At 41.3% G+C, this 13,624-nt stretch overlaps 2 protein-coding genes across 3 annotated transcripts; both read right to left on the bottom strand.

Moving 5' to 3' along the window:
- Window positions 1-2,097: 2,097 nt before the first annotated feature.
- On the bottom strand, window positions 2,098-6,613 carry LOC119785511 (reticulon-3-like). Its single transcript, XM_038288225.1, has 8 exons — window positions 6,486-6,613; window positions 4,793-4,943; window positions 4,650-4,706; window positions 4,444-4,582; window positions 4,299-4,368; window positions 3,957-4,003; window positions 2,522-2,580; window positions 2,098-2,224 (listed from the first exon to the last, which is right to left on the bottom strand). The coding sequence occupies exons 1-8, from the start codon at window positions 6,538-6,540 to the stop codon at window positions 2,176-2,178; spliced, it is 627 nt and encodes a 208-aa protein (XP_038144153.1). The 5' UTR covers window positions 6,541-6,613; the 3' UTR covers window positions 2,098-2,175.
- An 81-nt stretch (window positions 6,614-6,694) lies between these two features.
- LOC119785510 (serine/arginine-rich splicing factor 7-like) lies at window positions 6,695-13,486 on the bottom strand. Of its 2 annotated transcripts, none has more exons than XM_038288224.1 (8): window positions 13,348-13,486; window positions 11,827-12,007; window positions 11,571-11,750; window positions 11,434-11,502; window positions 11,196-11,366; window positions 11,083-11,112; window positions 10,963-11,007; window positions 6,695-6,898 (listed from the first exon to the last, which is right to left on the bottom strand). In XM_038288224.1, the coding sequence occupies exons 1-8, from the start codon at window positions 13,373-13,375 to the stop codon at window positions 6,865-6,867; spliced, it is 738 nt and encodes a 245-aa protein (XP_038144152.1). In that variant the 5' UTR covers window positions 13,376-13,486; the 3' UTR covers window positions 6,695-6,864. The 2 variants fall into 2 exon arrangements, with proteins under 2 accessions (XP_038144152.1, XP_038144151.1); XM_038288223.1 differs by having other exon boundaries at window positions 11,083-11,118; window positions 11,202-11,366.
- Window positions 13,487-13,624: the final 138 nt, after the last annotated feature.

Raw genomic sequence — 13,624 nt, 5'->3', positions numbered from 1 at the left:
TGCTTAAAAGATTTAATCTGATCCAACGCTTGGTACATGTATACACACGTCATGATCGGATCATTTCATTTAGTGTCCATGTAAACTGAGATTTTGAATTTCCGATCAACCAAGGTTTGGATCGGATCGGGGAAATTTTGCGCATGTAAACGTAGCTAGTGTTTCTAAGTAGAGCATTCCAGAGGAGGGAGCAGAGCAGCTGAATGCTCTGTTCCCCGTGTTAGTGAGACGGGCGAAAGGGATGGACCGGAGAAGTTTATATTGAATGTAGAACTGTAGTGGAGCCAGTGAAGCTTTTGGTATCTGGGTGATGTAGTGGATATATGAATCGGTTAAAGTTTAAAGAGTGATTTTTTGAGGAAGGCCAAAGAGGGCATAGTTGCAATAGTCCAGTCGGAGGTGACAAGGCTGTGGACAAGTATGGCGACGACTCGTAAGTGGAAAATAGGCAGACCGGGTAATTTTTTTGATACGGGATTGAGATATTACAAAGTGGGAAGCTGTCATTTTTAGACAGACTTGATTTAGTGCCAACAAAGAGAACTTGTCTTGCTACTGTTTAAATTAAGGAAGTTTTGTTTTGTTTTAGAGATGCAATCTGCAAGGGAGGTGGGCGGGAGAGAGGAAGATAGTTTCATGGTGCGGTAGAGCTGGGCGTCGTCGGCATAGCAGTGGAAGTTAAATTTGAGGAAGATATTGCAGAGGGGAACGAGGTAGACGAGGAAGAAGAGGGGCCCCAGGATAGAGCCCTGGGAAACACCTGAAGTGAGGGTGGAGATTTGAGGATCTTGTCCAAAGCAAACCAGTCCAAAGAATGATGGTGATGCCAGTGGAGGAAAGCCTGCTAAGGAGGGTGGTGTGACAAATGGTATCAGGTCGAGGAGGATGAGTAATCCAGAGTCAGATGCCATGAGGCGGTCATCTGTGGTTTTGATGAGTGCAGTTTCATTGCCATGGAGTGGGCGGAACCGGAGTGGAACTGTTCGTGCCATTGGCTGGTTGGATTTTTGTATTAAAATGTATTTTAATTAAATACCTCCTGAAAGACATAATGGCTGTTACAGCAGCACAAGCAATCGGTCCATCCAAGCCTGTTAAAAAAGCTGTTCAGGTATTTGCTCGTCAGTGACACCTAGAGGGCATGCTGGGAAACTGATAGGACAATATTTAATATATGAGCTTAATTGAAAGCGCAGCCATAGTGGTGCAGAAAACTCCTATGATGTCGACAGTTTTTTATTATTGTGGTCATTAGGCAGCTTCAGGTTTCTGTTGGACCTGAGCTCAGGGCTGTAGCTGGTCAAATCGTCTGTCTGGTTGATTTGATTGAAATGGCTCTGTAAAGTACCTTGACATAATGTGTTGTGCTTTGGTGTTCCATAAATAAAGTGAATTTAATTAGATGGAGTACTCTCTGAGATATCAGACACCAGGGTACAGACATGGATTACCATATCTGTGTCTTCATTGTGGCAAAAACCTCTAATGTCATCTACAGCAGCACTACCTTAAACTTTGTGGTCAAGTGGCTGACTTCTTCACTGGAAGCGCTATAGAAAACTGTTTAGAAAGAAATACTGTGCTATGTCTGTGTCATGTTGAAATGGAGCAAAACCTGTTTAGTAGAAGAATTCCTATATTTCCAGGAGGTACACTCCTATCATTTGCTCTGAGAACAGCCCGCCGTTGTTTTTAGCCGTCTACCCTGATGTTTCTGCCCCAAGGCTGCAGGTAATCTTCCAGATTTTCCATCAAGATTCTGTTTGTTGGCTGGCTGACCCTGTTTGAAATGACTTGCAGAGTTGTATGCTTTCAAGCATTTACTTCCACATTTACTAAAAGCTAATGGATTTAAATATTCATAGAATCTAGTTTCTGTATAGGTTTGTCAAAATCCTCAATGTTGAAAAAAGGAATCCTGTTCTGATTAGCTGGTTGTTGACAGGCATTTCTTTCAGAAGTTTTCTAACCCAGAAAATGGTACTTATGTGAACTTTGGGGCTAAGAGTGAACTGTACAGAACCCCAAGTTTAACTGAAGAATCTGTTATCAACATTTGTCTTCTTGTATCTTTAGCATAATAAAAACAACAGAGCATTTTTTTTAATCAGAACTCTTTATTTAGGATTAACTGAGAACTGGACTATTCCTATGAAGAGAGATGATTCTCAGGTGTCACTCAGCTTTGGTCCTCCTTACAGCTCCAGGTAGCCTGTCCTGCAGTCTGAATCAGGGGACACTATCAGTCATGGCCTTACCATGAAAAAGGAAACCAGCTGATGATCATCTAGACCAGATATCACCAAAGTTGGTCCTCGAGGGCTGCTGTCCTGCAGGTTTTAGAGGTTTCTCTGCTTTAGCACAGCTGATTGTGATGATTGCAGTTCAGCAGAATCCTGTTAATCAACTATCAATGTAAATCAGCTGTGCTGGAGCAGGGAAACCTCTAAAACCTGCAGGACAGTGGCCCTAGAGGTCCAACTTTGGGGACGCCTGATCTAGACAATGAAACTGGACTCACCTCTCTAGAATCTTCTCTACGTTGGATCGGAGTAGCTCCACATGTCGATCGATCTGACTCTGAGAAAACAGAGATACTCCAGTGAGAAAAAATAGGTCTTCTTCTTGCTGGGTAATGGTTTGGTTCTAATACTCAGGTCTACTGTTCAGCCGGCACTGCTGACTTGCTTCCTGAGCGATGCAATCATGTTTTAACAGGTGTGAACATAATAAAGTTGCATTGAGTCCTCAGAATTGTTCTGAATAGTATTACTGCAGTCAACCCTGAGATGCTTTCAAGGACTGATAGCTAACCTGAGTGAGTCAAGTATCTGAAGACAAATGGAACAAGGCAAGATTTCTGTTCAGATAAAAATTAACTGACTGTCTCAGAAAACCAGGACCTAATGGATCGTCATTTGTTCTTTTGCACCAGAGTCATCTGTAAACACGCTTTGGTTCCCTGACTTGTTTTTAAACAACCGTCATGTTTCTATGGAACAGTAGAAGAAGAACCTCTAAAGTCTTTTCTTCTGTGCAAAATGTGGCGTATAGTGGTGGTGAAGCCGTACTGGGGAGGAAGCTGCATTTACTTTTAGTCTGAGCTTGTCTGGGTGGGGAAAAAAATACAGCATAGAGTGTAGCTGGTACTCCACAGGCAGTTAAAAATCTAGCCTGTATCTTTACTCAAACTTGTCATCTTCCACTTATCTAGGACCAGCACTCAGCAGAGACTTCCACTTTTCTCTTTCCCAAAACACCTCCCCAGCTCTCTGATGAGAGGCTGAGGCCAGGAAGGAGACATCCTACATTCCAGGAGACATGCTACACAGAGGTCTAAACTGCCTGAGCTGACCCGATGTAGAGCAGAAGCTTCCCTTCACCCAGATGACCGAGCTCCTTACCCTATCTCTAAGGGAGTACATGGCCGCCCTGCAAAGGAAGCTCTTTTCAGCTGCTTGTATCCAAGATATTATTCTTTTGGTCATGATCCAGATTTCATGACCGTAGGTAAGGGTAGGAACGTAGACCCACTGGTAAATTGAGAGGAGGACGACTGGTCAACCTACCATATCAACAATTTCGATGTTTCAGTAAGTGAGTGCTTGTTGCTATGATGCGTCTTTGCTCAGCAGCTTTGCACGTTGTAAACCAACCAATCAGCGCAGAGCTTATCTAAATATTCATGAGCATACCATAAAAGGAAGAAAACCTGTAATTTCATCTTAGGGCTTATAACTAGGCTTGCATTAGGGCTCATAGAACAGCAAATATGCCATTTTCAGCCCAACCAATGTTACATACCCTATTCAGAGACCTTAAAGACCAGCTCCAAATACCCTATATAATCATTCTATGACCCCTTTAACCTAAACACATTGTAGAATAATGCAATAAGCATAGCATTGGCTGCAGCAATTACTGCAGACATGAAGGAGGGTTTATCTGGGCAGTACCTTCTTCTTTTGGTAGATCAGAGGCGTGGTGAAGAAGATGACATCAGCTGCAGACACAGAAATGTAACTCTGTGAATGGACTAAAGTACTACTGGTAACCTAAAGTGACCATATTTTGAGGACAGTGTGGGGCCAGAGAGTGATGCTCTAAAAGTGATTGGATAAGAATCCTGGAGGCCTAAGGAAGGTTGAAGGTCACTTTAATAATATCTGTAAGTAGATTTATTAATCAAGCGTCAATGTTAGTAAGAAAACTGGATCCACTTTGACTACAGTGACAACCAGCCACATGTTAGCTTCATGATCAGCAAAAAGAAGGTAAACAGAACTAAAACAGCTCACCAAGAATTAGTATGGTGACACCGTTAAACACTGCACCAATGTACGTCATTAGCCACATGACTGCAGCCAGCTGCAACAGAAAGAGAATCCAGCTAAAACCCAATGATGGCACTAAAGAACTAGCAATCAAGCCGGTGTGACCAACCTTTAGAGAGTCCACCAGGTCTTCCACTAGCAATAGTCTTCTGGTCTGGATGCTAAACCAGTTCAAGTGTGTCCTGCACTGCTCGGCCAGCTGCTGGGCCCACTCTGGGGACACTGAGATGTCCCGATCCAGCTGAGACCTGACAAAGAGTAAAGGTTAAATTTAAAGGGTGTGTTTCTAGAAGGCCCATCGATTCTTTCACTTACCTAAAAGGATGACCGTCGTTGGACTTCTGGATGGCCTGGATCACAGATTTATAAACCCTGTCAGCAGGAATTAGATTATTGTATTGATACTGTGGTGACAAATTCCCTGTTTTCGTCCCTACTTTTAACTGAACCCCACAAACCTGAAGGTGATTGTGACGCAGAGGCAAGCAAGCAACAAGTAGGAAAACACACTGATGACTGACAGTGTCGCCACGGATACAAGGACAATCAGGGACAAAATGAACGCTGCCATGGACTTCTTGGGTTCCCTCCAGTGGATGAGCTCTACTGCTGCAAAAAGTACAGGAAAACATGTCAATTGCTTAGCATTATAGGTGATGATGGAAAAGTAATCAACAGCTTGATATGACTGACTGGATATTACCCTGAAGTACCTGGCACTCAGTTTAGTTCAAGAAGAGCTATAATGTTCTAGTCAGAGCAGAACTCAGATGAGTCTCTGGAATTATAAGTACCAGCAACCAATTTGGTGCAAACAGTTTATTTTTTCATAGAAGTTTCATCAGAAAGTAGAAAAAGTCAGATCTAGTCTGGTTCTCCTTATTCCAGTTTAACATGAAGTGTAGGACCCATAAACTCAGACAATGGCCTCTTAGTGACAGAACCTCTCTGTCCACTTTCTATTCTGAGATATTAGTCTCTCGGTATAATGCTCCCTTTAATCATCATGTCCACTCACTCTTCGAGGCAGTGGTGCACTCCCCTGAGAAACTGTGATATTCCATTACACAGCAGCATTCCCGTTCTTCCTGCACTTGTAGAAATATTTAGCATCACCAAAGAAGTACATTTTTGGACATCCTGAGTTCTCATAGAGCAGGTCTCAGGTTACACAAAAAAGTTCTCAGCCCTCAACGAAAAAGTGTTCAGGTCTCAGGAAAGGAGCAGATATTCAAGTTTAACAAAGCTACATTTGACCTAAAACATTAAAATTTGATTTTGGGCCATATAAAGCTTAATATATAAGTTTTAATCATTATTTTTGCAGCCATCTTCATCCAATTACCAGTCCAGCATAAATCATGGGAAACAAAGAAATGCTGCATGTTTTATTAATGAGACTGTAGCTTTGTTAAACTCAAATATCTGTGTGGTTGGTCAAAATTTCACTGAAATTAAGAAGTGTTCCAGCATTTCCTGAGAATACATAAGAGCTTATAAGTTTATTCCTGAGACCTGATATCTTATTTCTTGAGACCTAAGGATGTGCACCATAGTCCGCATTAATAACAGCTACAGATGAATGAAGTTAAAACTAATTAAAACCAACATAATTTCCAGGAGATATTTGGCCTGGGGGAACTTTCCCAAGCCTCCTTCATGATGAAAAAAAACTGCTCTCCTGATCGATCTGCTGTCAGCTGATGCAGCTCAAAAAACAATCTATATGATGATGATAAACCATGTGCAAGAACCCTGAACAAATGGCACAAAAATTTTTGTTTTGTTCTCAGATCAACTTCTTACTTAACCATTGAGCTAATCGGTCAGATGACCAGCAACATGGAGCAGATTAACAGGTCCAAGGTTCTGTTGGTTTACAGAGTAAAACTGGTAGACTGAATTGGCCCCATAGCAACCAAGTTCCCTATTTCACAGGTCTATGTAAAGCAGTGGTCTATAAAACACATGCATCAACTAATTCAGGTTCTACTGCATTCTGCTTTGGATTAAACTAAAAGTTCAATTCATGGTGGTTTCATCGATAAAAGAGACTGGATCACAAACATCCAATCAGCTGTTTATCATCATATAGAACACAGCCAGTTTCCATGGTAAAGGTTTCAAGGAGACAATGCTCGGCTGTCTTACCTGCCTGAAAAAGCTCTTTCAGTGAGGAGTTGTTGTTGGGTGATGAGTCCTCCATCTTCTTGTTGTAAAGGATCAAAACTCTCAGATGCTAAGAAATGCAACAGCTCAAGGGGCGGAGCTTCAACAGTCACAAGATTTAAGCTGATCCTTCAGCTCTCCAAATTTATTTGATATGTTGACCCAGAAGGCAAAAAAAACACTAACACAGGTTTGAATGGTAAACCTTTATTACAGATCATTGCAGGAAGAAAACTGCTGACAAACCAAAACAGGCGGATCAGAAACCAATAATCAATAATCACTAATTAATAACCAATAATCACAGAGCTGCTACACAACAAAGTGAGTTCATACAAAACATCAGAGAACAAAGAGGAAGTCAGTTGTCAGCAGGGGTCCTGGAAGCCGAGCGACTGAGGAGAGAGGGAGAGAGATTCAGTTACATCAAGTAGAGACTGGTTACACACTACAAAAACTGATTTGATAAAAAGTTAAAATGTCTTAAAATAAGCGCATTTGCCCTCAATTTGTAGCCTGACATAGTCCTACTCAATTCTAGTCAGAATATAAGTCTGATACTGCTCTATAGAGCTGTGATTATGGGGTGTGTTTCGAACGAACCAGGAAAAAAAATGCCTCTGCACTCAATTGGATAGACCTACAACCAATAAGAGCAACGGAGTGCGTGACGTATGTTAAGCGACCAAGAGAGCCAGCTGATAAATTAAACTTTTGCCGAATCCCGTAGGAAGGACGCCAAAAACATCTTTCTTTTCAACAAATGCCTTGATCGTGTTTCTCTGTTCCTCTTTTAAAATTAATTTGCTGTCGATATCTTCTAGAACAGACCTAATAGCAGAATCTACACACCTCAACTCTCCAGCGGCAGCCATTGTTGTTGTCACCCAAGCGCGCTTTGGTGACGTGGTTAATTACGTTACTGATAATCATCTGTCCATCATCGTATAAAGCCCGCCCTGACAATTTGATTGGCCCAATCAGATATTGGGCGAGCAATGCCAGACCGAACTTCCCGACCTCAAACGTTGTGGACTAAGTTCGGAATGGCACCCAGGCTACTCAATTTGAGCAGGTCAAAAGATGTTCACCCAAATAACATAAAAGAATATTACGCACTTACAATAAGATAGTGTTTTTCTTGTTGTTTCTTAATTTCAAAAGCAAATATTATTCCAGTATTTTGAAATCAGAGAGGAAGCCATTCAGATGCAAGGAGAGAAAGGTTTGTTGTTTTTATTAAAGTAATTTTGGATTTATATATCATAAATAATGGAGTGATTCTAGCATTCATGTTGACACTGAAAGTGATAGCCTCATTGTAGAATTTTATGTTATCCTAGACTGAATTGACCTTGCTCAAAATATCTCCAGACCTACTCACTGTTGTCTTCATACTCTGGACCCTGATTATAAAAGAAATCATTTCTATTAAACTTAAATTCAATACAAATGTATACAAATTTCCTTAAAACTTTGTATTATATATTTTCCAGTTTATTTTTGTTCTTGCTGTGTATGTTGTATTTTGTTGCTGCAACTTTTACATGGATTTTATTTCTAAGGTGAATCATTTCATTAACTTAAATCGTAGAGTCTTATTCATCCAATTCAATCATTATTTTTGTCCGGCACTTTGGTCACTGACTGCTGTTTTTAAAGTGCTATATAAGTAAGGTTATTTCAACTTACATTTAACAGAGAAATAAGCCTGTAAAATCATTAGCTTAATCTTCCCCTTCTAAGGAGGCGTTACCTCTACAAACGGCTTCTATATCAGATATAAGTAACAAATCTGTAGCACGCAGATATTCACAGCTAAATTTTAAAGTAGTGTAGTTAAAACTTTATTCAATATATATCTTCTGATTTAGGTTGTAAAAAAAAAGATACTCCGCAAACTATAGATACTGTAATGCTGTATCTTGATATAACCCAGCTTGGTATCAACACTAAAGGCAAATGATTTTTTGCATAATTTTGCTATGGTTAATTTAAGGTTTTTGGAATACATGCACTTAAAAAAATAATACTTCAGACAACCTAAAAATACTGTCAAGTTGTGTTGTATTGTAGTTTATTTTGTGTTTATATGCATACTTGGATTTTTGATAAGTTTCTACCACGCATTCTAATGCATTATTTTCAAATTCTGGTTTACATGAGATAGACGGTATCACATTGTGTTGAGAAAGAATGCTACATGTTAAGATTGGTTAGGGTTAGTTCTTCATGTTAATGAACACTTTTTTAATGCTTTGAAATATTTGTCTTTTTCCCCCATTCATTTTTGTTGCTGACTTCATACAAAAAGAAAAAAACAAAAAAAACTCTGGTTGAGCCAGAAATGGCCTGTTTGTAAACCCTGCTTGTGGATTTATTTTTATTAATTTGCTAACCAACAGTTCCCATTGATAAAATGACAGCATGGAAATCTGAAGAAAGCCTGCTCCCAAACTCACCTTCCCTGCTTGCAAACTGTTCTCTCTCAGATTGGAGCATAATCATTGTTAGACAACCGTTTCAGCCAATAGAACGACAGACGTAGGTGGGGTACATTGTTCCCCTTTACTTAGTGTGCTTGTGTTACTCCTATAGCTCTGCTTAAATGACTGTGTAAAAAATATGAAAAATGTCTGAAAATATTGATAGAAATAATAAATGTTGATACAAACGTGCTGTAAACTTTACATTACGTAACATAGCTAAAAATCAAATTCAAATTAGAAGCCAAGAAAAAAAAAAGATATGAAAAAGGGAAAACATAAAAGGTATTTCTAAAATCATCAATGAAAAATTGCCTAATGCCCTGTAAGAAGTAGAATTAGCATCTGCCCTCTGAATAGCTTACTCTGAAGCAGTTTTATTCACCTCACTTTTAGTGGAGTAATAATGATCAGAGCACTCTCACTTTTTTTGCACATAAAGAAAACATTTTCCTGGCTTTCTATGTAAAAACAATGGAGTTTAACCCATTGATATATTTATTTACTTTTCACTTTTATGCTGGGAGCTCTGTAGAAGCAGAGATCACGACTTGCATGTAGTGACATCTCCTGGATCAGCTTCTCTGACTGGTTGACGCTCAGCGTCCTGCTGAAAAAACTTTAGATGTCCCAACTCGAGCGTCCGCCACTCTAGATGCTGGAAACGCAGCAAGACCCGATGCTCAAATCGGACCACTGGACCTCTCGACGCTCCTCAAGGCCAACTCCCAAACTGACCTGACACTAAAAAAAACTGTTGGTATCAACGCAAGGCTGCTAGACTGCTGTTCTGTTGGTTTCAACGGCTGCTAGGCGATGATTCAATTCCAATCTGAGAGAAAGAAAAAACATCCACAAGAAGGAACAAAAGGACTACATTTCTGCCAGTCACTATATTCAACGTGAATCGTTTTCGGAGCACAGCAGCTCTGGTTGGACTCGGATCACACTAAGGTTGCATCATCACGCCAAAGTGGTGAACTTACAGGCTTTAAATGGAAAAATAAACCAGTAAGGTGGTTATTTGGTCAGTACTACCCACGTATTCTTTATCCAATTACCTCACCTTTCTTTATTTGGATCTATCGTGGGTCAGAGAGTTCAAATATTTTGTTTTTCTGTTATTTTTATTAGATTTTATAACATAAAATATACCTGTTTTTTTTCCCATCTGTGTCATGTCAACCAAGAAAAAACAGGCTTAAATTGGAAGGCAACCGAAGGCATTTCAACACCTATCCAGGTGTCGACTCGTACCAGAGCCCAACCAGAGGCAATAAATCAATAAAAATCAATAAATAGATTTTCTATTAATATATATATATATATATATATATATATATATATATATATATATATAAAATTAGATTAACTGGATTTGTAAGGACAAAAATTAGATTAAATTTTTAAACAATATCGCCCCAAGTCTCCCTCAGCATCTAACCCAGTTTTCTCCCGTGACCCCAGTGGAGTTGTCCAATAACTCTACTAATAGGCTGATAATCTGCTTGATAAACAGGTAATCTGACTGATTTAATGATAATCTGGGCAATAAACTGGTAATCTGACTCATAACCCAGTAATCTGTTATACTGGTTATCTGCCTGTTATAAGTGATAATCTCACTGATAAACTGGTAATCTGATTGAAACAGGCAGTCTAACTGTGGAACTGTTAATCTAACTGTCATACCAGTAATCTGACCAATAAACTGGTAATATGGGCATAAAACTGGAAATCTATTACACTGTTAAACTGGTAATTGGACTGAAAAACAGGCAATATTATCATTCCTTTTTCACTTGTTTAAAGAAACACATAATCCAGGTTTTATAAACCCGGTTCAGTTCTAAGCTATACATCAAATGTGAAATGATCAGTTGGGTTTGGGCAGTTTTTAAAAGTAGGCATAGCCGAAGCTGTTCCTGTTTTGGTGTTCGGTCTTATCTCTTTACCAGAACCTGTGGTCTCACCTTCTGGCGCGAGATCCGGAACGAGAACGACCCATCGATCCTGACCTGCAGAGAGATGAAATCATCAAACTTTGCAAAGGTGAACGGCTCACCGAGCATGATCAGAACAGCCACACCCACCTGCTGTGGCGCTTAGACACAGACCGAGACCTGGACCTGAAGGGAAAAGAAAAGATTTTTTAGGGGGGGTTGTAATATCACCATGACAACATCAAAGAAAAAAAAAAACTTACCGGGACCTCCCAGGGGAGCCAGAACGGAACCTTCTAGGTGACCCAGACCTGGATCTCCTAGGTGACCCAGACCTGGATCTTCTAGGCGACCCAGACCTAGATCTTCTGGGTGACCCAGACCTGGATCTTCTGGGTGTGCTAGACCTGGATCGGCGAGGGGAGGACCTGGATCTGAAGACATCACAGAGATTAGAGTCCAACCTTCTGGGCCCGGGACCTACAGCTCAGCAGAACTTACCTCCTTCCTCTGCTTTGGCTGCGACTCCTGCTGCGAGAGTACCGCCTCCCACGGGATCGGGACCGGGACCTGAAGCGGATCACATCGTGAGAAGCGGAACAGATAGATCTTGAGGTATCACAGTTGTGATGCAGCACCTGCTCCTGTGGCCGCGGCGGCCGTAGCGATGGCAGTCATAGGCGTAGTGGCCCTTCTGTCCACACTCGTAACACTTGTCGTCGGGATCAAACGGCCTGCGTGGCGGCGGCCTCTCGTACCGGGAGCGCCGGGGCATCCCATTGGACGGTTCCACCCGCACCCGGCTCCCGCAGATCACCCTGAAACATGCCAGCATCCAGTCAGTCAGCGGAAGGCGATCCGGAGGTCACCTGTGATCGTGTCTGCGATACAGACTTTCCATCCAGTCCTCGCACGGCATCCTCAGCGTCCCTGGAGTCCTCAAACTCGACGAAGGCGAAGCCTGGAGGGTTCCTGGCGATCCAGACTGTTCTGAGGGGCCCGTAGTACCCGAAGGCTCGCTCCAGCTCAGCTTTTCCTGCCCCTGTCCCCAGGTTCCCCACGTACACCTTTGATTCTGCATAAGACATTTGAGAGGAGCAAACAGATTCAACAGCCAATCAGACAAAAGAATCAGAGACTAACATTCTCAACATGATCGCATCAGACCAGGATGCTGATTGTTACAAAGTAACGGGTCACCTAAAACCGAAGTTCATTTTAAATCAGTCTTCATTAAAGGAAAGTTATTTGTACCGGCTCCTTTTTAAGAACAGCTTTTTACTGACTGTTAGAGTTCTGTAGCTTTTTCTACCCGGTGCTCTCTGTCAGATCCAAGGCTGGGAAAAGATGTAAACACCTTTCTTAAATCAATCACCTGCAGTTGTTCTAGCTCCAACTCCTCCCCACCAGCAGGACTGATTCAGACTGTGGACGGAGAACAGAACCAGGACATGCTGAGGTCCAGAGAGTCTCCAAGTGTCTCATCAAACCTGTGGTACTTTGTCACTATGGTAACAGTCCTGCATCCAATCAGCCGTTTAAAACTTGATCCCATCAGTGGGAATCACTTGATTTCATCCTTGGCACTCTGTTGGGTCAAACCGTTCAATTTGGATCTCCTACCTTAAAATTTTATCTCATCAAACAGATGATCAAAAAACAAACAAACTGAAAAATCCGGATATTTCACTAATGTTTTATCACTGATTTCCGGGCCAATACTTTAAATTCAGGTTATATCACTTATTTATGAAGTTTATGAGTCGCAACTAAACGCACCATCACGACCCCAGGATCACTGCAGAATATCCAGAACTTAATCACTGGATGAAGGAAAACTGCTGAGGCCGGGGATGGAAAACTTTCCTCTGAGCAAAAATCACATCATCAGAACAAAGGAAGAATGTACAGACGTTCTCTGCTTCTAAACCAAAACTCCATCACCACAAGCAATCTATAAATATTCGGGCAAATATAAATAAATGTATCCCGATAAGCTACTGTAACAAAACAATGATGAATAATGCGTTTCCGTTTAGGTAGACGTTCTAACAAGCAGCTATTTCCGTGACTATCTTAGCTTGTTGCTGTAATTTCCAGTCCGCCTGTAGGTGGCAGTATCTCCTGACCTGTTGGCTATAAACTGAACCAGACTCCGTTCTAATTCCTGCAAATTTAACTACTTGCTTCTGCCAATCAAACTCATAGATCGGTACTCCTAATCGATTAAAACAAGCACGGCGAGGAACACCTGTGGACACGTGCGGCAGGTACTACAGTGACGTCATAGAAGAGGATTAGCCATTAGCTCCGCGCGTAGCTCGCTAGCTCCGATAACTCTGCTGAATGCAATGGGTTTGTACCAGGAGGTTCTACAAGCAGGTACCGATCAGAAAGGAAGTTAGGGTAGGTTACCTCCTCCATAACGCCCGGATCGGGACATTCTTACGCAGGTTGGTTCCGATCGATGCGGGATCGAGTTAGCTCCCCTGTTAGCCGCTCGCTGATCTTGCACAGGAAAGAAGGCATGGGTCTTCCGGTTGGATTTCCAGAGTAAGAGTCTGAATAGAATAAGCTTTTATTTTATAATGTTTGTAGTTGTAGCAGGTGTTGTGCTTATTGGAAGTTATGTTTGTTTCAAATTACTTTATTCAGATTTAATCATATCTATCCATTCAAACCCTTATTGTGA

The sequence above is a fragment of the Cyprinodon tularosa genome, unplaced genomic scaffold, assembly GCF_016077235.1.
Source record: "Cyprinodon tularosa strain WSP-4 unplaced genomic scaffold, ASM1607723v1 ctg25, whole genome shotgun sequence".
NCBI classification, from domain to species: Eukaryota; Metazoa; Chordata; class Actinopteri; order Cyprinodontiformes; family Cyprinodontidae; genus Cyprinodon; species Cyprinodon tularosa.
The sequence above is the reverse complement of the archived record's forward strand: the minus strand, read 5'-3'. Positions and strand labels throughout refer to the sequence as shown.